Source organism: Macaca fascicularis, chromosome 5, assembly GCF_037993035.2.
Source record: "Macaca fascicularis isolate 582-1 chromosome 5, T2T-MFA8v1.1".
NCBI lineage: Eukaryota > Metazoa > Chordata > Mammalia > Primates > Cercopithecidae > Macaca > Macaca fascicularis.
The window spans coordinates 163651645-163678684 of NC_088379.1; the positions used below are offsets into that span (position 1 = coordinate 163651645).

The window sequence follows — 27040 nt, forward strand, 5'->3', positions numbered from 1 at the left end:
TCCAAAATCCAAAAATATCCAAAATCTGAAACATGTCTGTTCCTAAGAATTTTGGATAAGGGATTTTCAACCTGTATTTGATTGCATAAATCCATCAAAGCAGCCCCTTATAGATGGAGATTTTAGTTGTTTCCATACTTTTCCTACCATAACAGTATTACAATAAATATCCACATATAGGTATCAATTCACTCATTTACAAGTACATCTGTTTGAAAAATTCTAGCAAGAGGAATTGCTGGTGGTAAAGTATGTATGTGAGCCAGGCACAGTGGCTCATGCCTATAATCCCAGCACTTTGGGAGTCTCAGGTGGGCAGATCTCGTGAACCTAGGAGTTCAAGACCAGCCTGGACAACATGGCGAAATTCCATCTCTACATAAAATACAAAAATTAGCCGGGCATGGTGGTGCATGCCTGTAGTCCCAGCTACTTGGGAGGTCGAGATGGGAGGATCACTTTAGCCCAGGAGGTCGAGGTTTGGGTGAGCCACGCCTCTGCACTGCACCGTGGGCAACAGAGTGAGATCCTGTCTCAAATATACATACATACAATTAAAAAATAAAGTATGTGGGCTTTAATTTTTGGTAAGTATTGCCAAACTGTCTTATGTAATGGCTACACTAATTTACACTCTCCCAAGCAATGTATGAGAGTACCTATCTCCACCAGACTCTTACCAACAAATGTATTTTTAAACTTTTTGATCTTTGCTAATAAGATTCAGTGGAAATGCCTTAGCACTTATGTTCTAAATAGAGTTTCTCACTAATCTCTATAATAGTAAGTACTATTATTATCATCACCATTTTACATAGGAAAAAATTAAGGCTTACAGAGGTTAGATAACTAGCTAAAGTCATTCAGAGAAAAAATAGAAGAATCCAGATTTCACTCCTGTTTGTGTCTTGAAAAAACTCCTAACCACTAAGTACTTCCATTAAGAAATACAGTCAAATAGCCTTAAAATGTAAAATGTATTTCTCATAATTACTTTTAATGATACAAAAGTATTTCAGATAGTTCAGCAGGATTTTACAGTCTCTTCGTGTCCTTATCAGTATAATTATCACTAAACAATAGATGTGTGTCCTAGTTTAAAAAGCAGCCTAGTAGACAGATGCCAGGTAAACTACCTATAATGGTCTCATATGATATCACCAATTTGAAAGTTGTATCCCATCCCCCAAAGCTTCAGCCCTCATTCTCTACATCCAGTGGCTCTGTTTCAGTTAGTTAAGCACAGATGGATACATTTATACAATTTAAATAAAACTTTATTAAGCCTAGAATGCTGAAATCACAAAAGTCTGAAAATCTAAAAGATAACGTGAGGATTGCAGTAGCACCTTTGTTATCCATAGTTCAAGATGATTTGCAAGTATTAAGGTGTGGTCTTCATCGAATGGAGATGGAATCAGTCTGCAAAACAAACAACCAAAAACTATGTGACTATTCTTTGCCACCCTTTAACAATATTGGAGAGAATGTGCGTAGGGTGGAGAACTAATTATATCAGAATCATGTGCTCACAACATCTCAAGCTACAATTTGGAGACATTATCCATGCACTTTCTGGGTGTGGGCTTTCAGCACTTTACAGGTTTGACTTGTTTGCCGCTCTCAGTGGCATGCAGAAGGGCTCTGCCAGAACAGGTTTCACAAAGAGAAAATGCTGGTACCTCAACTTCAGTTCACAACCATTAAATTCTGCCTTTCATTCTGCATTTCATGTCATGGAGAAAACAGTGGAGTATCCAATAAATGGTATGGAGACAAATGGGTGGCCATATTGGAAAAAAAATTAAAGTTAGAAGTATACTTCACATCTTGTCCCAAAACGAATTCCAGATAGATAAAAAAATATAAATATGTTCAAAAGTTTGATGAAAAAATATGTATATTTATCTCAGGTGGGAGAGGACTTTTAAAATATAATACTTAGAACACATAAAAGAAAATATGAATAAATTAGACTTCCAATTAAAAAAAATTCTGCGTAGAAAAACCCACCATAAATAAAGTCAAAGACAAATGACAAACTAGGAAAATTTTATTCCAACTCATATCGTAGACAAAGTACTCATTTCCTTAATGTACAAACAGCTTCTACAAATAAGAGAAACACCAATATCCTTAGAAAAGTGAGCCTAGGATATGAGCTTACAGTTTTCAGACATGGAAATAAAAATGGCTCTCAAGGAATGCCAATTAAAATGGCTCTCATAAGGAATGCCAATTAAAACTATACGGTGATTGTCAAAAATTCAACAGTTAGTAGCCTCAGTTGGTCAATCTATGGGGGAAACTTACATGCTTATACATTATTGGTGATGGTAATCTGGCAATATTTATCAAAACACAAATGCTGGCAAAGAATGGGAAGATTGAGAAAGTAATAATAAAAGTCAAAAAGAAACACAAATGCTATGCCTATTGATTCCTCACTTGTACTTTTAGGGGAATGTAGTTTTGAAGAGGGTGGTTGGGAAAGGACAAAACCTGAAGGAGGTGAGAAAGGTTCAGGGAAGAACAGCCCAGGCAGAACACCAAATACTAAGGCCCAAGTTGAGAACAGTGTGAGGCATATGCTAGAAACAAGAGTGGCTGGAGTGGTATAAGTGAAGAAGGAGAATATTGGGAGATGTGTCAGGGAAATATTAGTAGGGCAGGACGTGGAGGGTCTATCGGCTTTTACTCTAAGCAGATAGAAAATCATTGGGGCATTTTGAGCAGAGGAGTGTCCTCATGTAACTTACATTTCTAAAAAACCACTTTACTGCTGTGATAAGAACAGAGGAGAGAACAGTTAGGAGGCCACGATATGAGGTAAGAGGTGGCAGTGGACCGAATCAAGATGATGGTAGTAGAGGTGGTGAGAAATGACCAGATTTGGGGTATATTTTGAAAGTAGAGTCACCTGAATTTGCCAACAGATTGGATACGGGTAGAGAGAAAAAAAAAGTCTAGAATGACTGTAAGATTTTTGGCCTGAAAAACTGGAAAGGCAGAGTTGCCATCAACTGAAATGAAGCAAACTACAAGAGAAGCAGATTTGGAAGGAAGTCATGTGTTAAATGATTAATGTGATCAACCTGAGACACTTTTTAGACATTCGAATGGATATATCAAAGACACAGTTTGGTTATATGAATTCTGATTTCTTGGGTGAGATCCAGGCTGAAGCTACAAATTAAGAAGTCAGCCCGTACAGGGGTCAGGCATGGTGGCTCACGCCTGTAAACCCAGAACTTTGGGAGGCTAAGGTGGGCCGATTACTTGAGCCCAGGAGTTAGAGACCAACCTGGGCAACATGACAAAACCCCATCTTTACAAAAAATACAAAAATTAGCCAGGTGTGGTTGCACTAGCCTGTGGTCCCAGCTACTCGGGAGGCTGAAGGGGGAGGATCATCTGAGCCTAGGAAGTCGAAGCTGCAGTGAGCCCCATGATCACGCCACTGCACTCCAGCCTGAGCGACAGAATGAGACACTGTCTCAAAACAACAACAACAACAACCCCAAAACCAGAGTTCAGCATGTAAAAACAGTTATTAAAGCCTGAGAACTAGATGAGGTCACCATGGAGTCAATGCAGATGCAGAGGAAAAGAGAGTAAGAACTAATCTAAGAGCATGCCACCATTTAGAGGTAGGAATCATAAAGAGGAGCCAGCAGGAAAAGAGACTGACAGGGAGCAAAAAATGAGGTAAAAGTAAAACAACAAAAAGTGTGGTGTCCTGTAAGCCTAATAATGAAACCCACTAATGAGGAGAAAGTGATTGATAGTGTCAAATACTGCTGATGGATCGAGGAAGATGAGGGTTGAGACCATTAGATTTAGCAACGCGGGTCACTAACAAACTTGAAGACACACATAGCTTTAGAGCAACAATTGTGGTTGCAGGAAGAGGAAGGTGGTACCTTTCCTCCCCATCGTAAGGGTCACAGCTGACATTCCTATAACGAAACAGGTTAACAGGAGAAAAGCAACAGATTCATATAATCTAAGTTTGACATGACGCAAGAGCCTTCAGAAATGAAGCCCTAAAGTCGTGGGAGAACTTTTTATGCATAGATTCAACAAAGAATGGACAGCCATGTAGACATGTGATTAGGCAAAAAGTGTGTGCTCTAATAGTAACAGGCTAAGAGGGGATGTCCAGCAAGGCCTGTCCAGATTCTTCTTGGCCTCTCTGTGTAACGTTTCTTCCTCTCTGGTGTGGGGCATGACCCCTCTGGAGTGAGGGTCTCCAGGGAGAAGAGAGAAGGAAGAAGGGAGAGAGTGATCTTTCTAGGTTTTATGGCTTGCTTTTGGGGACAGGAATTCTCATTTCTGTGAACCACCTTGGGGAAGAGAATTCTGGTTTCCATGATTGGCTTTTGGGGAGAAAATGGGGTGAGAGACAGGAGAATAGAAGAACATCAGAGAGACCTTGCTTCTGAGGCCTTCAAATCCCTTTTCATTCAAAATACATAGCATGGCAAAGTGCCATACTTTGGGGTATCCTGTTCTGAGCCCCAGCATGGTGAAAGCATGACTGGGATGAATTCAAGAGAGAAGGGAATCAAGTGTCTAGATATAACTACCAATACACAGGAAATATGGAAGAAAGATGAACATGTTAAACAAAACGATGAGGATGCAAGAGCCAAATCCAGAATGTGGGAACTTCTACAGGAAACAATGATCTGTTTTTTAAAAATAAGTCAAATAAATGGCATGAAAACATGGAGGGGGGGGAATACTGTTAGAGATGACAAAAGACTTAAAAAACATGCCAGCCAAATATAATGTGTTCAAAGGCTGATTTGAACAAATCCACATTAAAAAAAAGGTTTTTGAAACAATCTGGGAAATTTAATACCTAGTTGTATATTTAAACTTGTTAGATATGATAATTGCTGTTGTGACTGACATTTTTAAAAGTCATTATGTTAGAAATGTGTATTGGAGTATTTATAGGCAACATAATATGATGTCTGGGATTTGCTTTAAAATACTTCAGAAAACAGACAAAGGCAAGGTTTTCAAAATAAGAAAAAAACTTTAGAAAATGCAGGGAAGAAGAGTAAATGACATAAGATTGGTAAAATGTTTCTAATAGTTGAAACTGGGTAATGATATACAAGGTTCATTATCCTGTCTACTTTTGTGTATACTTGAAAAAAAAATTTTGTTTTTTTGAGACAGGGTCTTACTCAGTTGCCCAGGCTGGAGTGCAGTGGCGTGACCATGACTCACTGCAGCCTCAACCTGCTGGGCTCAAGCAATCGTCCCACCTCAGCATCTCGAATAGCCGGGACTACAAATGTGCACCACCACACCCAGCTAATTTAAAACTTTTTTTTGTAGAGACGGAGTCTCACCATGTTGCCCAGGCCGGTCTCAAACTCCTCGGCTCAAGCCATCTACCCACTTCAGCCGTTCAAAGTGCTGAGGTTACAGGTGTGAGCCACCATGCCAGGCTAAACATTTTTAAAATAGTTCTTTTTATTTTTAGAGATGGAGGTCTTGCTATGTTGCCCAGGGTGATCTCAAATTCCTGGGCTCAAGCCATCCTTCCACCTCAGCCTCCCAAGTTGCTGGAATTACAGTCATGAGCCACCACACCCGGTTTAATGTGATGATGTGGGGGAGAAAGGAGACTCTTTGGAGGAATGTCTTTGAATAGCCAAGAAGGGATGAGAGCTGGTGCAAATGTGGACGTGTTGGTCATAAATAGGAGTACAGAACATTATATCCACAATAACAGGAGGCAAGGGAAGACAGAATATTGGCTGCTATGGGTTGAATGTGTCCCCTCTGAAATTCAGGTGTTGTCAGTGTGACAGTACTCAGAGCTGGGGCCTTAACAGATGATTAGGCCACAAGGGCTCCTCTCTCATGAGTGGGTTAAAGCCCTTTATAAACGAGGCTTCATTCGGCATTCAGCTCACTTGCCCCTCTGCCTTCCACCATGTGAGAACACAGCCTGCATCTGCTCGGATGATGCACCATCTTGGAAGCAGAGAACAGCTCTCACCAGAAAACCAAAACTGTTGGTGCCTTAAACTTCTCAGTCTCCAGACTGCGAGAAAATTAATTTCTCTTCTTCATAAATTACCCAGTCTCGGGTATTTTTTTACAGCAGCACAAAATGGACGAAAACATGGGCACAGATGTGAGAGGGTAGGGAAATAAGAGGTGGTTGAAATTCTCTTCTGAAGCCTCAGTTCCCTTCATGAAACAGATGCTGGTTATCCGTGAAGAGTGAGGTTGGGAGACAAAGTGTTGGAGGTCTGAGAAAGGGCAAAAATCATTTGTCTAGGTGGGTGGGAAGTGAAGGTACTGGAAAGATATGGTATGATTGCTAGGCAGCATTAAAATCATACTGGAATTTGGTGGCCAAGAATCTAATCATCAAGAGTTTTCTCTGGCCAGACTCCATGGATGAATGCAGGAGAGGAAGAGAGAGAGTTTTAACCAGGGTTGTGGTTTTTCCATGCTAGTATTAGCAAGTGAGAGAGCGCCAAATAAGTTGAGAGTTGTGTCATTTAGAACACAGCTAGATTGCTGTAACAAAGCAACCCAACATTAATTCTGTGACTTAAGTCAGATATTTATTTCTACTTCAAGCAATAGTCAGAAGTGACCATTTCAGGTCACTGGGTCTCATCTTCAAAGAATCACTTAGGGACTGGGGATCCATCTTTCCATCTTGTTTCTCTTCCACATCCTAGTGCATTTTCCTCATTTGAATCATAGAAACTGATTGGCAGACACATCTTTTACCAGTTACCAGGAGGCGGAAGAAAAGCTTGAAGAGGAAGCCCTTGCTTTAAGGGCCTAGCCTGCAGGTGCCACATAGTACTTCGGTTTATATTCCACTGGCAAAATTTTAGTCTGATGGCTACACTTAAATATCAGGAAATGTCATATGTACGATTAACTATGTGCTTAGCTACAATTCTGTCACTTTTGAGAAAGGAGAGGACGGATTTTTGTGGACAACTATAACCGTCTGCCAGGGAGTGATTACAGTTGACCAACGGATGTATGCTAAGCAACAAGAAATGAGAGAATCTGGAAATAAGGAGGCATAGAGTAAAGGCAGTAGAGTTAGGGATGGTAGACTTCAATGGAGTGAAAGAATGGCTGGGGTAGGGGTATGAGACATGGAGAATGCTGGACATGGGAAATATGGAGTTACTGTTACTGAGTATGTTAAAGTCTAGGGTCTGATCTCACTGTGAGTGGCTGATACAGGGTGAAAGGCCCAATCACAGGAAGAAGGGAGGTGAAAGAAGTGAGGCTAAGACATGAAGGCTGACCCTTCTGGATATTAAAATTACTTAGAATTATGCTATGTGTACTGTTGGAGAAAGTGAGCCCACACTAAGCTGCTAACATCTGAGAAATGACGGCAAGTGACTATGAGGGATAGTAGGTGGTATAAACTGATGCCATGAGATTCAAAGCTGGAGATTTTTAGGGAGATTTAGGAGTGGTTTGAAAGTGAAAATGAGGTACAAAAGGAACCTTTATCCCATCTCCAGGACCAACATCATGTAGATGTGGATTCGCTCAGAGAAGATCCAGAGGAGATAAATATATGCTTCTGATTTCTTTGAGAAAAAAATGCCAACTTTTTGTACCTGTGAGACCCTTTGAAACACTATTTCCATTGAATAATACAAGGATAAACAAAAATTTTCTTTTAAAAAGGATGTATGCCTCCTGAATGTTACAGATTGAAATTGCCTTTTAAATAAGAAACATGGGCCGGGCGCGGTGGCTCACGCCTGTAATTCCAGCACTTTGGGAGGCCAAGGCGAGTGGATCACCTGAGGTTGGGAGTTCAAGATCAGTCTGGCCAATACAGTGAAACCCCATCTCTACTAATGCTGGGATTACAGGTATAAGCCACCGCGCCCAGCCCACATTTCTTGTTTAAAAGGCAATTTAAATCTGTAACATTCAGGAGGCATTTATCCTTGTATTATTCAATAGAAATAGTGTTTCAAAGGGCCTCACAGGTAGAAAAAGTTGGCGTTTTTTCTCAAAGTCTGAAGAAATCAGAAGCATATATTTATCTCCTCTGGATCTTGTCTGAGCGAATCCACGTTGGGAGAATTTGTCCAACAGCCAAGTCATTTTTTTCTCTTTAGGTCTGGTCTATGGAATAACCAAGCCGCAATTTATTATCCATTTGTGAGGGATTATAATTCTTTTGAGGCTTTTCCTGGCAAACCCCCCAGATTCTTCTCGTTGCATTTCTAGTTTGTGAATCAAACCTTTCATTTATTTATTTATTCAACAAGTATTTCTTTCCTTAGCAACCAGTCTAGCATGGCTTTATCCTAGGCACTTACGAAGTTATAAGGGCAATCCATTCCCAATCCTACAAGAGTTTACGGTCTATTTGGGATGACAAGACAGAAAGAAAGAGAAAAGAAAAAAGGAAGAAAGCAAGAGAGAGAGGGAGGAGAAATAAAAAATACATTTAAAGTAACTAAAATACATGTGATTGTAAATTCAAAAAGAAATATGTGAAATCCATGAAAAGAAAACTATAAAACATTATTGTGGAACATGAGAAAAGGCTTGTAAAATGGAGAGACTTATTGGGTTCCTGGGTGAGAAGAAGCAGTATGGAATGATATCAAATATGCTGAAATTAACCTAAAATTTAATTTATTTTAATAAATACTGCTACTCAAATTTTTAAAACTTGACAAGTCAATCATAAAATCTACTAGGAAAGATATCTATGAGTCCAAAAAATTTGTTTTGAAAGAGAAAAGCCAGCAATCCCACTTTCAGGTGTATATTCAAAAGAACTGACATCAGTATTTTGAAAAGATGTCCTCATGCCCATGTTCATTGCAGCACTATTCACAATAGCCAAGATAGGAATCAACCTAAGTGTCCATCAACGGGAATGGATAAAGAAAATGTGGTATATATACACAATGGAATACTATTCAGCCTTAAAAAAGGAAAGAAATTCTGTCATTTGAAACACAGATACACCTGGATGGAGGACATTATGCAAGTGAAATAAGCCAGGCACAAAGACACAAATACCATGTGATCTCACTTTTATGTAGAATCTAAAAAAGTGGAGCTCATAGAAGCAGAGAGTACAGTTACCAGGGATTGGGGGTAGAATGTCGGATGGGGACAGGGAGATGTTGACCAAAGGGTACAAAGTTTTATTTAGGAGGAATAAGTTTTCGAGATGTATTGCACAGCACAGTGACCATTGCTAGTAATAATGTATATTTCAAAATTGCAAAAATATATATATTTTAAATGCTATCACTGCAAAAAAGTATATGAGGTGATAGATAAGCTTGACATAATCATTCCATAATGTATACAAATATCAAAACACCACATAGTACCTCACGAATATATACAATTATTGTCTATTAAAAATAAAAATTTAAATTAGAAAAACAGGAAAATATGACAAAGAGTAAGTGAAAATTTTGCCCTCACAGATGTCAAAATACCTTGTAATCCTATAAGGATTACAATCCTATAAGGACTGGAAAAATAATAGAAAGTCTGTTTAAAAACAATTGGAAGTTAATGTTAACTTTTAATAAGTTTTCATGTGCTGGACACCAATCTAATTTTTGATGATAGAACATGGTGATTTTTTTCAGTTTTCAATTTTTAATTTTTGTGGATACATAGGTGTATATATTTATGGGGTATATGAGATACTTTTTTTTTTTTTGAGATAGAGTTTTACTCTTGACACTCAGGCTGGAGTGCAATGGCGTGATCTTGGCTTACTGCAACCTCCACCTCCCGGGTTCAAGAGATTCTCCTGCCTCAGCCTCCCGAATAGCTGTCTGACACCATTACAGGTGTCTGATACCATGCCCAGCTAATTTTTGTGTTTGTAGTAGAGAGGGGGTTTCACCATGTTGGCCAGGCTGGTCTTGAACTCCTGACCTCAGGTGATCCACCTGCCTCAGCCTGCCAACGTGCTGGGATTACAGGCGTGAGCCACCCCACCTGACTGAGATACTTTTATATAGTATGCAATGCATAATAATCACATCAGAGTAAATGGGGAGAATATGGTGATTTTTAAAAATATATTTTGGAAGAAATATTATAATTACATGCTATTATAAACTCCTTCTATTTTCACCTACTTATTTATGTGAATAAGGTTTCTTAGCATTTACAACTATTAAAAAATTAAAAAATATAAATCAACATTGAACCTGTCTCATTCTTGCAGTGTAATCTTCATTCATAAGAGTGAAAGAGTGAATAAATTAAATTTAGCTCCATCTGTCATTGAGAACAATGCAATTTTGTTTATGTTTAAGAATTACAAATTTGAGGCTGGGCACAGTGGCTCATGTCTGTAATCCCAGCACTTTGGGAGGCTGAGGCAGGAGGATTGCTTGAGCCCAGGAGTTTGAGACCAGCCTGGGTGACATACTGAGACCTCGTCTCTAAAAAAATTGTTTTTTAAAGTTACGTGTGATGGTGTACGCCTGTCATCCCAGCTACTTGGGAGGCTAAGGTGGTAGAATCACATGAACCCAGGAGCTCAAGGCTGCAATGAACTATGATTGTACCACTGCACTCCAGCCTGGGTGACAGAGCAAGACTCTCTCTCTTAAAAAAAAAAAAAAAAAAAAAAAAAAAAAAAAAAAAAAAAGTGGGAATACTACTACTACTTCCCTCAAAGGATTGTTGCCAGGGTTAAAGGAAATATGAGATACACACAAGGAAAATGCTTAGAACAAGGCCTGAGATATAGTAAGTGCTGTGCATGGGATTGCTATTACTTTTAAGAAATGGTATGCCACACCTAAGAATGTCAGAGATGACATATGAATGAGGCACCTCTGATATGTGAATTACTACATAATCAGCTTAAAAACTAATAATGGTCATGCTATACGTTACTGTTCATTCAACAAATATTAACTTGTCACTTGCTGGTTTGTACTTTTCTATGTGATGCGTCTTCTTTTAAAAATGTTTTATACTTTTTATTTCCACAAAAATAAAACTTAATTTCTCTAATTTCTTAATGTATAAGGGTTTATAAAAAATGAATCAAAATTTAATCCCTTCGGTTTTGGATTTCATGCCAAAAATAAAATTACATTTTGGTATGTATACAAATTACATCTTAAGAACTCCTATAATGTTTTATAAAGACAAAAGCAAATTTTTAAATGTTGAAAAAAGCTGGGCATACTGGAACATGCCTGTACTCTCAGCTACTTGGGAAGCTGAGGCAGGAGGGTTGCTTAGCCCAGGGATTTGAGACAAGCCTGGGCAACGTGGCAAGACCTGGTGGCTATTTTTTCTTTTTTTTGCAACCTCCGCTTCCTGGGTTCAAGCGATTCTCCTGCCTCAGCCTCCTGAGTAGCTGGGATTACAGGCATGCACCACCACACCCGGCTAATTTGTATTTTTAGTAGAGACGGGGTTTTTTCATGTTGGTTGGTCTCGAACTCCTGACCTCAGGTAATCTGCCCGCCTCAGCCTCCCAAAGTTTTGGGATTACAGGCACGAGCCACTGCACCCAGCTAAATTTTCTTTTTTAAGTGTTGAAAAAGTTTGGAAGAGACTGACTTGCACAATAAAATTACTAAAATGTTGTCTAAATGTATGCAATTGGCAAAATACCTGCATTAAACTTTTCTAGTTGGACTATAGTACTTGTAAGTGGCAGTTATAACCATTTAAAATATTGTTGAATAACCACATATGAACATTTTTTTTTTCAGCCGAATATAATTTAGCTACAGGGTTGGTCAACATCATGGTAGGTAACAATGGATTCATACTTTTTCAAGCCTCTAGATTTCTAGTCAACACATTCCAAGTAGTAATGCACTGGTTTTCATCATAGGTATATACTAAGCAATGGACTGAAAATTTAGCCAGTGCTTTCTAGTCTGTATCATTTGATGAATTTTATAAAGTGTTTAACTCATTTGACAATAATTAGCTCTGCTTTTGATCTTAAATAATTAATGGAATCTCAATTATTCTTGGATAAAGGCAGGCGAGCAGGAGTCAGAAAACAGTAATTTTTAAACTTGTTTAGGTTTGAGGCAACACAAGAGAATCTGAAAAATTATGAGCTCTCTTCAAAAAGCTGCACATTCCTACAATACTTTGTGCACAATTTGAGGGATCTAAGTGCTATTTCTCAAAGTATCATCCATAGACCATCTGCTTCCAAATTTCTTGAACTTCTAGTTAAAAGTTCAGATTCCTGAGCACCACTACAGATTTACCAGATTGGCCCAGAAAGAAGATTTTTAACAGTGTTCACAGATGAGATTATTTTAAGATAGACTGTATTTTTTTAATCAAAGAAGAATGCACAAATAGCATATTCATGTGTAACAGTTTGAAAGTCAAATAGTACTAAAAAGATTGAAATTTTTAAAAAAAAGCCAACAAGAGTCAGGCTGGGTGCGGTGGCTCATGCCTGTAATCCTGAGGTGGGAGGATTGCTTGAACCAGGAATTTGAGAACAGCTCGGGCAATATAGTGAGGCCCTGTTTTTACCAAAAAATTTTAAAAATTAGCAGTGTGTGCTGGTGCATGCCTGTGGTTCCAGCTACTTGGAAGGCTGAGGTGAGAGGATCGCTTGAGCCCAGGAGATGGAGGCTGCAGTGAGGCATGATTGAGCCATTGCACTCCATCCTAAGAGACAGAGCAAGACCCTGTCTCAAAAACAAAGCAAAAAACCAAAAGTCTCCTATTGCACTCTTTCCCACACCCAGTCCCAGCCCTACAGGTTACCACCCTCAACTTTTCTAGCTAATTTCACTGATATTTTACCCTATATCTTTAAAAATTTATATGCTCATGTCACTATGTCTTGACTAGCCAATTTTAGTCCTTGTCCATTGACTTCCCACCATGGTGAATAAACACTAGGATCTTGCTACCCTATACTAACTTTACTTTCCTTCCCCCATGTCCCAGTATAGTTGTATATAACTTTTTGTTAAATCAATAGTCAACATTAATTATTAAGACAATATATTGCTCAGAGCCAGATAATGCATTACAGCCTCTTTTCCTGGATAGCTTTCATTTTTTTCTGAACTTAGTAACTGCCCCATTGCTTCGTTTGGTTTTCCATTTACCTATAGGTAATTTTTTCCCCAGTGTTCCAGCGTCTTTGCATATGCTTATCAATGACTTTTTTTTTTTTTTTTGAGACAGAGTCTCACTCTGCTGCCCAGGCTGGAGTGCAGTAGCACTATCTCGGCTCACTGCAACCTCGCCTCCCAAGTTCAAGCAGTTCTCCTGTCTCAGCCTTCAGAGTAGCTGGGACTACAGGCATGCACCAGATCACCCAGCTAATTTTTTTATTTTTAGTAGAGACAGGGTTCCACCATGTTGGCCAGGCTGGTCTTGAACTCCTGACCTCAAGTGAGGTCAGCCTCCCAAAGTGCTGGGATTACAGGCGTGAGCCATCACACCCAGCCAACAATGATATTTTTTATGCCCAAACATCTAAGTTCCATTTTTCTGAGCTACTTCTGGTGCCCTCTTCTTTCCCTCTCCTCTCTGACCTGGTTGTTTTGTTTTGTTTTTCTTTGAGGTGGAGTCTCGCTCTGTTACCCAGGCTGGAGTGCAGTGGTGCAATCTCGACTCATTGCAACCTCTGCCTCCCAGGTTCAAGCGATTCTCTGGCTAATTGTTGTATTTTTAGTAGAGATGGGGTTTCACCATGTTGGCCAGGCGGGTCTCAAATTCCTGACCTCAAGTCATCCACCCGCCCCAGGCTCCCAAAGTGCAGGGATTACAGGTGTGAGCCACCACACCCAGCCCTGGCCTGATTGTGTTTTAGAGATCCTGGGACATCCCTTCCTACAACCTTAGAAATTTTCTTGTTGCTTTTCCTTATTGCATCTTCTCTCCTGTATCTCTATTTTCTTGTTTTACTTCCCTATTTTGCTAACCACAGCTTCGTAAGAAAGGATGCAGATGGTGTAATGTTTAAGACCTCATACATCTGAACATGTGGGTATTCTCTATGACTTGATTGATAGTTTACTTTGATAAAGGATTCTATGCTAAAAAGTTTTCCCTCTGAATTTTTTAGGTTGTACTCCATTATCTTCAATCATCAAGGGTGGCTGGTGATAACTCTAACACTTTTCTGAGTCCTGTTCCATTTTTTTTTTTTATGATCAGCTTTGTCTCTCTGAAAGATTCTAGAATTATTTTCCTCATCCAAGATGTTCTGAAATTTGATGATGATGTGTCCTGAAATTGTTTTGTTTTTACGTTATTCTGGGTGGGCCCTATCAATATGAGGACCTCTATCCTTCAGTTCTGGGAAATTTTCTTCTATTATTTCTTTGATGATTTGTTCCCCGTCTGTTTTCTCTGATCTTTCTGAAACTCCTATTTTATTCACATCACTGTATATTTAATTTTCAGAGCTCTTTCTTGCTTTCCTTTTTCATGGCTTCCAATTTGTTTTATAGACATATCTTTTTGTCTCTTTTACATTAATCAATTGTAGGTTTTTTTGTTTTTGTTTTTGTTTTTTGAGATGGAGTTTTGCTTTGTTGCCCAGGCTGCAGTGCAGTGGTGTGATCTCAGCTCACTGCAACCTCCACCTCCTGGGTTCAAGCAATTCTTGTGCCTCAGCCTCCCGAGTAGCTAGGATTACAGGCACACGCCACCACTCCTGGCTAACTTTTGTATCTTTCGTAGAGATGGGGCTTCACCATGTTGACCAGGCTGGTTTTGAACTCCTGGCCTCAAGTGATCCACCCACCTCAGCTTCCCAAAGTGCTGAGATTACAGGTGTGAGCCACCATGCCTGGCCTATTATCTTTTTTTTTTTTGGAAGTTGCCTTCTCCTTGCACTGTCTCCACTCCTCCCGGTCCCTCTTAGTTCTGAGTATGTATTTTCCTTACCATTTTGGAGGTATTCATCAAATGTCTAGTGATTCTTGGATTACCCTTCATATTTAAGAATGACACCCCAAACACTTGATTTGAAGTCTCTGTATGGAGTACTGATTTATGAAGTTCACAAATAGATGCTCCAGCAGTGAACCATCTCTTCACTGAACTTTCCCAGCTGTAAATGTCTGGAGAGCTTTTCTCTGCCACCATTCCACTTCTCCAGGAGCTGAGCATTCACTTGATTCTCCTCTTTTGGTCCACTGAGGGACAGTCGTCCATCCGTGCAGGGTAGATGCGGAAAGGAACCTGGGGTCAGCCAGGCGTGGTGGCTCATGCCTGTAATTCCAGCATTTTGGAAGGCCGAGGCAGGTCGATTACCTGAGGTCGGAGTTCGAGACCAGCCTGGCCAACTGGTGAAACCCTACCTCTACTAAAAATACACAAATTAGTTGGGTGTGGTGGTGTACACCTGTAGTCCCAGTTAATTGGGAGGCTGAGGCAGGAGAATCGCTTGAACCCAGGAGGCAGAGGTTGCAGTGAGCCAAGATGGCACCAATGTATTCCAGTCTGGGCAACAGAGCAAAACTCCATTCTAGAAAACAAAACAAAACAAAAAACAAAACCTGGGGTCTATTTACTTTACATGTAGACTTTCAAACATCTCTCATATTTTGAGCCTACACACCTGATCTATCCTTTAGTGACACTTCCTATATCCCAAATGTTGACACTTTAAGGGATCTCTGAGGGGAACTGGCCCCTATCTTTACACTTAAGTTTTGACCTCTTCCTCTCTGCTAAGTTAATTACTACTCCTTCACCCACTTTCCATCTTCCAAACATGTGTCTTTGTCCAAATACTTGTTGAAATCTCTAATTCTAATTGTCTCTCCCTTCTCTTTGTCTTTATTATTGTAGATTAATGTGTTTTTATTCCTCTACTGTCATTTTATTGGGCTTTGAAGAAGTGAGAGGTGGGAAAGGGAATGCTTGTGGTGAAATTACAATCTGTAAATGGAATTCCTAAGTAACTCTTGTGCCACACATGCTTGAGGGTCACTAGCTAGAATACAGTGGGTGCTGGAATACTGGCTGACTACTGACTAATTATGTCATGAACTAGATGAATTTAGAAAGAATTAAATATTTAGAAGCAGCAAAAATGATATTTGTTGAACTACTGACCTAAGGAGTCTCATCAGATCCCAAAATAAAAATCCCTGCTAAATAAATAAATAACAAGAAAGAAAAAGAAGGAAGAAAGAAAGGTCCTAAGTATGTTAACTGTACCTATTTTATCTATCCAGGTTGTGGAATAGATACCTTATTATATTCATCTTTGTACTTTTCTGCATTTTCTAAATTTTATGCAGTGCGCATGACTGCATGTACGGGAGAATTTCTGTACCTCTCTCAACACCTCACCTCTCGAGGTAAAATAAAGTCCAGAGTCTGAAACATATACATTAATTGAACAAGCTTTTATTGAGTGCCTAAGCCAAAGTTAAATACCACAGAAGCATTAAGAAATAGGTAAATATTTTCTCGCTTTTTTTTTTTTTTTAAGACAGGTTGTCACTGTTACCCAGGCTGAAGTGTAGTGGCGCAATCTCAGCTCATTGCAACCTCAACCTCCTAGGCTCAATTGATCCACTCCACCACGTCTGGCTACTTTTTGTATTTTTTTCATAGCGGCAGAGTTTTGCCATGTTGCCCAGGCTGGTCTCGAACTCCTGGTCTCAAGTGATCCGCCTGCCTTGGCCTCCCAAAGTACTGGGATTATGGGATTACAGGCGTGAGCCACTGCACCTGGCAGCTAAATATCTTCTGAATCATAACCTGAAAAGCTATTTTTTTTTTAAAAAAGTTTGGGTTGGGAGAAGAAAGTGTCTTGGGAGCAATTTTTTTAAACTGAGAAGGCATGGAATCATATGAACATTTTTACATTTGTTTTAAAAAATGTATTCAGGGCCGGGTGCGGTGGCTTATGCCTGTAATCCCAGCACGTTGGGAGGTCAAGGTGGGCGGATCACCTGAGGTCAGGAGTTCGAGACCAGCCTGGCCATAATGGAGAAACCCCGTCTCTACTAAAGATACAAAAATTAGCTCAGCATGGTAGCACACACCTGTAATCCCAGCTACTCAAGAGGCTGAGTGAGGCAGGAGAACTGCTTGAACCCAGGAGGCAGAGGTTGCAGTGAGCCAAGATCACGCCACTGTACTCCAGCCTGGGTGACAGAGTGAGACTCCATCTCAAAAACTAAAAAAAAAAAATGTATTCTGTGCCTAATATCTCACAGAATCTATGCATGGAGTTAGAGATGCAAAAATCCAAAAATCCCCCATTTCATCCCTGAAGAAAGATCTGTGGTCATCATGTAGTAGGTTCCTGAATAATACTTAGGAAAAATACAGCTGTCTGATTTGTAACTTATAAACTAATTTATATGCAGCCAATTCTCGTGGATGTTTGGCCAACAGTCATTTTCCCCACTCCCCCTTCTCTTTTTGAGAGACTTGGTTTTGTTCTGGTATCACTCCACCAGGTGACTCAGAGAATAGTCTCATTAGTCCAAGACAATCATAATAACACCACATCCCCCTTGCCAGTGATTAGATGCTGCAGAGCTTCTGAGAAAATGAAACACACAGGGAGAAACCAGCCCCATCTCCTGCTGGATATAGTTGCACCTACACATAGTCTCCAGAAGTGTGAGGCCATCTTGGTGCCAGCCCGAGAAAGAATTTAACACACAGAGGAGAACGGAGCCAAGGGAATCCCAGAGAAGCAGGTGTGGCTCTAGTATGCCATGACTGGCCCCTGTACTACCTTTAGACCTAGTATTTTATGAGGTAGAATATCCTTTTATTGTTTAAGCCAATTTGGGCTGGAGCTTCTATTACTTGAAGTAAAAGGCAATAACTGATACAGTCTGCTTTGTCTCAGGAAGGGGATTTGGTATAAGAGGGAAAAGAGAGGAAGCAGATAGTATTACATGTTAGGTGATTCAGAAAGGCAAAATTCACATTCGGGGTAGGAGACCCAATTTGGTGATGCTGAAGCAAAAGGGCTTTGGGGTTAAGCCAGGTAATCAAAAACAAAAGTCTAAGTCCCCTATACAATCAGTTTCTTAATGGCGACTTACAACTGAACAGCAATGATCTCTTCTTCCTCCCAAAATAAATAAATGGAAAAAGTTAAGAAAGTCTTCCTCATCTAGCAATTTCCATGGCAAATCCTTTTGTGAGGGTCTAGAGCTTACCATGGTGTAGGGATTGCAAACTCCATTCATTTATTGACTCATTCATTCATTCAGTCAACAATGGTATCTGAGGAGATACCATGTGCCAGGCGTGTTAGTCAGCAAGTCAGACATAGTCCCTGACCTAAAGGAATATATGTTTAGTGTGGGACAAAGGTGTTATAAATTTATTTATTGGTTAATTACAAATTATGGTAAGTGCTTTAAAGAAATAGAAAAGGGTGCTATAACAGAAACACTGGGGGCATGGTGGAGGCCTTTAATTAAGAACATAGATTGAGGGAATCAGCCAGTCAACATGTGAATAAGTGACATTAAGTTGAGACCTGAAAGATAAATGGGAGTGCTGGGTGCAGTGGCACACACCAGTAATCCCAGCACTTTGGGAGTCTGAGGCCAGTGGATTGCTTGAGCTCAGGAGTTTGAGACCAGCCTGAGCAACAAGGAAAAACCCCATCACTACCAGGTGTGATAGTGTGTGCCTGTAGTCCTAGCTACTCAGGAGGCTGAGGTAGGAGGATCGCCTGAGCCCAGGAAGCAGAGGTTGCAGTAGGCCAAGATCACGCTACTGCCCTCCAGTCTGGGTGACAGAGTGAGACCCTGTCTCAAAAAAAAAAAAAAAAAAAAAAGATAGGAGTTAACCAGGCAGAACTGTGGGATGGGGGTGGGTGGGAGCATTCCTGACAGAGAAGGCTTGGTTGAAGAAATGAAAGCACACCAATGTGGCTGGAAGACAGCAAGGGTGAGGTCAGGGGTGCGTGATATGAGATGAATTTGGAGAGGGAGGCGGGGACCTAAACCTCTCTTGGCAATGCTACAAATTTTGGAATTTACCAAGCGTGATGAGAAACCACTAAAAATTTTTAATCGAAGAAGGGATATGATAAAAAGTTACATTTATAAGTTATCCCTACAGCAGCTACACTAGAGTAGATAGGAGTTGGGCAAGAAGGTAACCAATTACTACTGCCAAAGTCCAAGAGATAAACGGGGCTTGGACTAGGGTGGTGGCAATGAATAGAGAGATAAATGGATGAGAAATATTTTGGATGATGAGAGAAATAGAAGGGTTAAGGATGCTTCCTAAGTTTCAGTTTAAACAAATGTGTAGAAGGAAGGTGCCATTTACTGGGATAGGGAAGATGGCAAAGGAAGCAGGATTTGGAACAAGCAAAGATCAAGAGTTCAGTGTGTGATGCTTTTAAGACATCCCAGTGGAGATATCAAGTAGGTAGCTGGTTGTAAAGTTCTGAAGAGAGGTCAGGATCGAAGGTTAAAAATTAGGTGTCATCGACAGATAAACGGCATTTAAAGTCGCAGGGATGGATGAGTTTATCTAGTGAGCTAAAGAATACAAATGAGAAGAATAGAAGTGAGAGAAGAGAAGCCCAAGGAATTTCATACTTTAAAGGATAAGAGAGTGGTTCATGCCTGCAATATCCCAGCACTTTAGGAGGCTGAGGCAGGAGGATCGCTTGAGCCCAGCAGTTCTAGACCAGCCTGGGCTACATAGTGAGATACCATCTCTAAAAAAAGACCTGAAAAAAATTAGCTGGGTGTGGTGGTGAGTGCCGGTGGTCCCAGCTACTCAGGAGGCTGAGGCAGGAGGACTGCTTGAACTCAGTAGGTCGAGGCAGTAGTGAGTGAGTGTGCCACTGCACTCCAGCCTGGGCAACAAAGCGATATACTGTCTCTAAATAAATAAAGGATGGGAAAAGAAGACCCACTAGTGGAGAATGAGTAGCCTACAAGTTTAGTTAAAACTAGAAGAGGTCTGCAATACTGAAAGATGAAAGTTTCCAAAAGGAGAAATGGTCAGTTGAATTGATTTCAGAGAAGAGAAAAATGTCCCTTGATTTCAGCACCATGGAGTCACTGATTGCCACTCTAAGATTGTCAGGTGGATGGAGTTCTGCTGCAAATACCGAAATAATCAATTTATGGGATTCATTAGATTCAATGTTAGATTTTGAGGTTTTCTTCCCTGAGAGCTTCTGCTTTTATTTGTTGTTGTTGCTTGTTTTAAAGCAGGGTCTCCCTTTGTCACCTAGACTGGAGTGCAGTGGCATGATCAAGGCTCACTGCAGCCTCAACTTCCCAGGCTTAAGTGATTCTCCCACTTTAGCTTCCCGAGTAGCTGGGACTACAGGTGCATGCCACCATGCCTAATTTCTTTTTAACTTTTTGTAGAGACACAGTCTCACTATGCTGCCCAGGCTGGTCTTTAACTCCTGGGCTCAAGGAATCCTCCTGCATCGGCCTCCTAGAGTGCTGGGATTACAGGTGTGAGCCACTGTGCCTGGCTGGTTCTAATTGCTTATAAGGATGTCTATTTCATTATTTTCATTCTTTCTTAGTCTCTTACTTTTTCCAAATATGTAAATTTCCATTTTAAAACATATAATAAAACTCTATCTTGCAAGTCCCACATAGGTTCCACTGGACCCTTTCATAACTTAACAGGATCTTGGTGATTCTGATTTCCTCTAGCTCCAGAAATTTTGCTATATCACTATCCTAGGGATTATTTCAACATTTTTCAGCAATTTCCAACTGTATAAGACAAGACATAAATAGTAAGGTGGGTGCTATAACAGAAACACTGGGAACAAAAGTGAAATAAATCGCTATTAGATGATTCTTCTGTTATCTTATTGTAATGCCCCAAACACTGTATCATCTTTTAAGAGGGCAGAAAAAAAATCTGGAGACATTATTTTTATAGTATTTGTTGTTGTTTTTTTTAAAGTTTTCATTGATAAATATTCAGAATTTTTCATTTTTTCCCATAATGGCAAATAGAAGAAAATTGATAAAGAAAAATATTTCTAATAATTAGAAAAAGCAGATGTCTAATGCAAAAAAACAGAGGACTCTATAAAGATGATGGTGAAATTTTATTTATTTTATTTTAGAGACAGGACCTTGCTCTGTTGCCCAGACTGGAGTACGGTGGTATGATCATAGCTCACTGCTTCCTTGAACTCCTGGGCTCAAGTGATTCTCCTGTCTCAGCCTCTTGAGTAGGTAGGACTATGGGTATATACCACCATGCCCGGCTATTTTTTTTTACTTTTTGTGGAGAGAGGGTCTCATGCTGTTGCCCAGACTGGTCTTGAACTCCTGAGCTCAAGCAATCCTCCACCTAGGCCTCCCAAAGTGCTGGGATTTATCAGTGTGAGCCATTGTGCCTGGCCTGAAACATGTAAGTGAAATCTCAGACTATGAGTCTTTAGATGATGATATCCTAGATACATTTTCTCAAACTCAATAACTGACAGTTCAACAACATATACCTAAGGATAAAAAGGAAATAGGGTATTCTCATCCACTTTGACATTTAATAGGAATTACTTCCTTATTCAATATTTTGCAACAAGAACCTGAGCCATCCTAAAAAAGTGTGATATACTGTCATCTTTCATGATGTGCATCCAGTATATTTCATATAGTTTATAAGATAACAAATGATAAAGGCAGATGTATATATACAAAGGTGAAGGGAAGGAAATCTGTAAGGAAGAGATGAAAAAATTCACTGGATTGCTAATTCTAATTGGTGTTTATAAATCTAAAAATGAAAATATTTTGCAGCTAAGAAACAAAGAAAATAACTACTGTCTCTTCAACAAAATGATGAGCCATCAAAGTTTTCAAAAGCACTGCTTTTTGTTTATTCAAGTGCAAGCAGCACAAAGGTAATGATCAGTTAGAATCATTAGAGATGTATTTGAGGCCGGGTGTGGTGGCTCACACCTGTAATCTCAGCACTTTGGGAGGCTGAGGCAGGTGGATCACTTGAGGTCAGGAGTTCAAGACCAGCCTGGCCAACATGGCGAAACTCTGTCTCTAATAAAAATACAAAAAATTAGCCGGTCGTGGTGGTGGGTGCCTGTAGTCCTGGATGGTTAGGCATGAGAATTGCTTGCACCCAGGAGGCGGAGGTTACAGTGAGCCGAGATTGTGCCACTGTACTCCAGCCTGGGTGACAGGTTGAGACTCTGTCTCAAAAAAAAAAAAAAAAAACTGTATTTGAAGCCTGGAATCAATAGTTATAAGATGATTGTGTTCTGGTTCACATATGCTAATTGATAAGTCGTCAGTTACGTTCAAAGAACACTGTCCACTTAGGGTAAATAATCCTTCAAATGCAGGAAAAGATAGAATAAAAAATGGGTTTGCTATATTTAAATTAAAAATTTTTTAAGGAATTATTTTTCACTACTCCTTTAATCTTAGTTTTGTAAATGATTTGCAAAATGACTTAACGGTATGAAAAAACAGAACCAGGACCATTGGTGACGAGTATTTTCTCTGGCATATTGACAGATAAACAGATTGGCATTATTTGTCTCACATAACAAGCAATAAAGAAGACAGAAAACAAGAACCTGCCTTAGCCTCTTATAGACTGGTCTATAAGAAAATAGAAATATTATCTCACCTAATGGAGAGTGTCAGGTTAGGGTAGAGGGACTGTGGCTCAATAATGCCATCAAGGACCCAGCTTGCTTCTATGTCTCTTTGCCACCTCCAGTTCTGGTTTCATCTTTAGTCTTGTAGCAAGATGGCATTAGACCTAGACATATAACATCCAAAGGAAGAAAAAAACCCTCCTCTCTCTCTCTCTTTCTATTAAGAGTGAGGAAACTTTCCAGAATTACTCCTTTTCCTACAGCTCCCTTCTCTCTTGCCTCCTGCTAGGAATAAGGGTAACAGGTATTACACAGGCTACAAACAGTATCAATGCCAGTATAATTGCAGAAGCAGAACTAAAATGACTTACATAATACCCACGAATTGAGAACTGTCACCAGGACTCAGAATGGACTGGACTAAGTCAGTCAGCCCTTTACAACTTCCCCTTTCCCATTTTAGTGTTGTTCTGTCATCTCCAAGCATTCAGGATATTGTCTTATTCCCTGCTCCTCTTGACAGCTGCATACAGGAACAGCCAGCTGGTATATTTTCCAAGATAGGGTGAGTGGGAAGAGGTGAATAAAGGAGATGTATGGAACTGGGCGATGGACCACGTGACCCGTTCTGGAGACTGAGATTATGACAAGCCTCCGGGACCAGGCAGTGACCAATGGATGATGGGCAAAAGATTGGGTTTTTGTAGCGACTTTGAATAGCCAAGAAAAAATAAAATAAAGTGAAAATAAAAAACAAGAAGACTGGGAGAGCTGGCTAGAACTGTCTCCCAGAACTTTTTTGGCTAGGATTTTTGTATACTTTAAAAATCCAAAGCAGAAGGTGTGACCAGAACCAGGATGAGGAAGAATGCGATGCTGAGAAGAAGCGAAGGGAGAAAGAGGGGAGAGGGGAAGCATTTTGGTTCCTTTTGTCTCCTTTAACTGAAGTCCTGGCTTTAATAGTTTTAAATACACACTCTTCCTTTATAGTTGCCCAGTCAAAACCAAAATTGAAGATGATGGCTGGAGCAGGTTATGATTTTTTAATTGCCTCTTTTGGATGATCTTGTCTATTTGGACTGGGTTGGAACCAAAAGAATCCTAGGAAGTGAGGAACGAGGCACAATATGTCAAATTCCTCTTCCATATGCAGTTACAAAAGCTGCTAGGCTCATGAGGAACATGCAGATTTTAATCTGGAGAATAAAGGGCATTTTCTGACCAAGGATGGAGTAAGAAAAGGTGGTGTGTTGCTGGCCATAGTATGACCTGGGACTGTGTCTGAAAGTCACAACGTATAAAGCCAATACCTTCTGTATAGCATCCTGACCAACATTGGCAGCCCTATGAGGTAAAGGCCTTCAGTAAACAGAAACAGCAAAGTTGCAAATTAGGGTTCTGTGTACACTCAATTGTGCAAAAGGATGATTGCTCATCAGGATAAACACTTAATCCACCATTTTAACAGTAAAAGTCTGAAGGAAACAAATGACTAAGTTTCCATTTCTACCACCTTTCTCTTACCTTTGTGAAATTTCAGCACATTATTCACAGCTAGTTCCCAACCAAGTCCAGAAACTAACACAATTAAAAAAAGAAAATGCAAAGTAAAATCGGCCCAGAATAGGTTATTTTGATTACTTACGTTTTTGGAAATATATTTCCCTTTTTGAGTCTCCAAGAGTCCTACTCTCAACAAGTGTAAGAGAGCCCAGGTGAATCACTGTTCACTACTCATGCGGAAGCTAGAAGAGGCATGGTTGCGATCTTACTAACTTTATCTCTATTTCCCATCATCAGAAAAATTCGTGAAGCCCAACAGTCTAAAACATAGATTAAGAAGTTGCTTTGAGTCTGGTAACGTGTCCTACACTGGCTGTTTACAGCCCTGCACCACCAAGGATTAAATTCCAAAGGGGACTGGGGTGGGACAGGGCAGAAAAGTGGACTCAAACACACGAACTCCTCCCTTCCTCAAACCAAACGTCTGCCGCTGATATACCTTGATTGATTGTTAAATATGTATTAGGAAAAACAATGCCTTGTTATAAAATATCTTGTTTCTAAATCTATGTAGTGAGTTCCGTGTGTGTGTGTGTGTGTGTGTGTGTGTGTGTGTGTGTGTGTGTGTGTTTTAAAGGGGGGGCTTAACATTTCAAATGCAACTTCTTATATAACCATGGTATGGTGGCCCAAGACGTCAAACAGAACAAATGATTTGGATAAACACTTTAAATTTTGTGAAAGCCTGGAGGAATCGAATCTGGATATAGAGAAAACCTGACAAAACCTTGAGTGCTATGTGATTCAGATCACAGCCCACTGAAGCGGTCACCGCACGCACCAAGCCCTCTCCCCTAGCACACGCCTTCTGCGAACGGGCTCTTCTTGTACCTGAACAAAGCGAGGACCCAAGTTCAGGGGCTTTGTCTCTAAAGAACAAAGATCGGCCTAGCTGCATGCTCGCTGTGCGAAAGAACTCAGGCTCCGTGGGAACCCCACGCCACTGGCAGAGCTGCGCCCTGGCTGCCGCTCCCGCCCCTCAGGCCCCTTTAAGTGCCGCGCCTGCCCCCGTCCGCGTCCCCCGCGTGCCCGGAGTACTGGGCCGCCTGCCCGCTCCGGGCCGCGCCTCCCGCCTCCCACCTCCCACCACCCACCTCCCGCCTCCAGCCGGGGTTACGTGAGCCCGGGGCGGGCGGCCGCCGGGCCAATGGCCGCCGCCGGGGCCGCCGCGCTCCTCCCGCGCCGCCGCCGCCGCCGTGGGGCTGCGGGCTCCTCCCGCAGGAGATAACTGTCAGCGCGCGAGGCGGCGGCGGGCCGGCTCAGTCATATGACCGGCAGCCGGCAGCTCCGGCGCCGAGCAGAGTTACTCAGCTGCAGCGGCCCCGCGCTCCCGCAAGGCTGGGCGGCCGCGCCGCCGCGATGGCCCCGCCACCGCGGCCGCCGCCCCCGGCTGCGCGCTGAGCTGCCGGCCCCCCGAGCGCCACGGCCGGAGCTGCGGCGGCGGCGGCGGCGGCATCATGGCCCCGACCCTGCTCCAGAAGCTCTTCAACAAAAGGGGCAGCAGCGGCAGCTCCGCGGCGGCGTCTGCCCAGGGCAGGGCTCCTAAGGAAGGACCCGCCTTTAGGTGAGGGGCGCCGGGGGGCTACTCTGGCGCGGGACCCGAGTTGGCTTCGGTGCTCGCCGGGGAGGGGACGGGTAGGGGAAGGGGCCGGGTAGGGGAAGGGGAAGGGGCCGTCCCGGCTCTGCCCATCGCCGGCACCTGGTCCCGGGCTTGTCAGCGTGGACGCGCCTGATCCGAGTGTGGCTCCGGACCCTCCGTGACCCTTCCTCCCGCTCTTCCTCCACAACTCGGGGTCCTTCCCCATTTCAGAGTTCTCTTGTGTTCCTTGGGGTTCCCAGGCGTGCGCTTGCTTGGCTGTGGCGACGGGAGATTCTCCGGTTATTGGGGTGAACCCCTTCCGGGCAGAGCCGCCTGGGCGCCTCTGCGGGCCCAGCAAAGCTGTGAGCTGTCATTTTGAGGGCAGCTCCAACCTATTGTGTACGTGACAGTGTTTTGAAGTTCTGAAGGAGCAACAGTCACGAAAAAGGCATCTTTCATCTTTCTTGCCATATATGACAAGCTCTCAAACGGATGAATGAAAGTATGTAATTTCCACATCATCTGGAAGGTTGAAGCCGCATGATGTGTGGAAAGGGGGAGTAAGATGCAATTATGAAATTTCCGAGATTTCAAGTGATCAAAGCTGATAATGTATATTTAATAGATTTGATCTCTCGAACACGTACCTTTGAATATTGATAGCATTTATGGGGAGCTTACTATCTAAAATGCTTTATGTTGATTTCTGTCGTTTACTTTTCTATCAATGCGGTGAGGTAGGTGCTATTATAAGTCCCATTTTACAGGTGAGGAAACTTAGAGTCCCAGAGAACTTAGGCGGCTTGCCCAAAATCCACAGCTGTCAGTGGTAGAGCCTGTGTTTTGACCCAAGCAGTTTGACCACAGATTCCAGTCTTTAAAATCCCTATGCTATTCTGATTTCAAGGGCTAACTTTTAAAAGATGCCTTAAAATGTCCTATATTGCTTTTGAGCACAAGTATGTTGAGGGGTTTATTGATCTTTAACAATTTTTCAGCACATTTTAAAATTGAGCATTAACTCCCAAGTCTGACACTCTTCTAGGTACTTTTTGGCCAGAATGTCTTGTAAAAACAGTTCATTGTTAAACAGATCTAGACCCAGTATAATAAACCTTTTAAAAGTTTGAAGTGAAACTTCGAAATAAATTCTGAATTAAGTTTTATGTTCTAGATTTTGCTTTTCTTGAATTCCATCATTTAAAACAGTCTCTCACTGTGGTCATGTGAAAATTAAATAACGTGTGTGTGCGCGCGCGCACACACATGGAAGGCGTATTGTGAGGACTGTAAACTCC

The 27040-nt window shown here is 41.3% G+C and overlaps 1 protein-coding gene and 1 long non-coding RNA gene across 3 annotated transcripts in view; one reads left to right on the forward strand and one right to left on the reverse strand.

The window, feature by feature from the left end:
• Window positions 1-960: 960 nt before the first annotated feature.
• On the reverse strand, window positions 961-25380 carry LOC141410353 (uncharacterized). Its single transcript, XR_012435192.1, has 2 exons — window positions 25258-25380; window positions 961-1422 (listed from the first exon to the last, which is right to left on the reverse strand). It is a non-coding gene; the product is annotated as an uncharacterized lncRNA (long non-coding RNA).
• A 34-nt stretch (window positions 25381-25414) lies between these two features.
• FNIP2 (folliculin interacting protein 2) overlaps window positions 25415-27040 on the forward strand; it is a 137712-nt gene continuing 136086 nt past the window's right edge. For both annotated transcript variants that reach the window (XM_005556190.3, XM_005556187.4), the window contains exon 1: window positions 25415-25727. In XM_005556190.3, coding sequence (XP_005556247.3) covers window positions 25621-25727 — 107 coding nt within the window. In that variant the 5' untranslated portion in view covers window positions 25415-25620. The remainder of the gene's footprint in view (window positions 25728-27040) is intronic.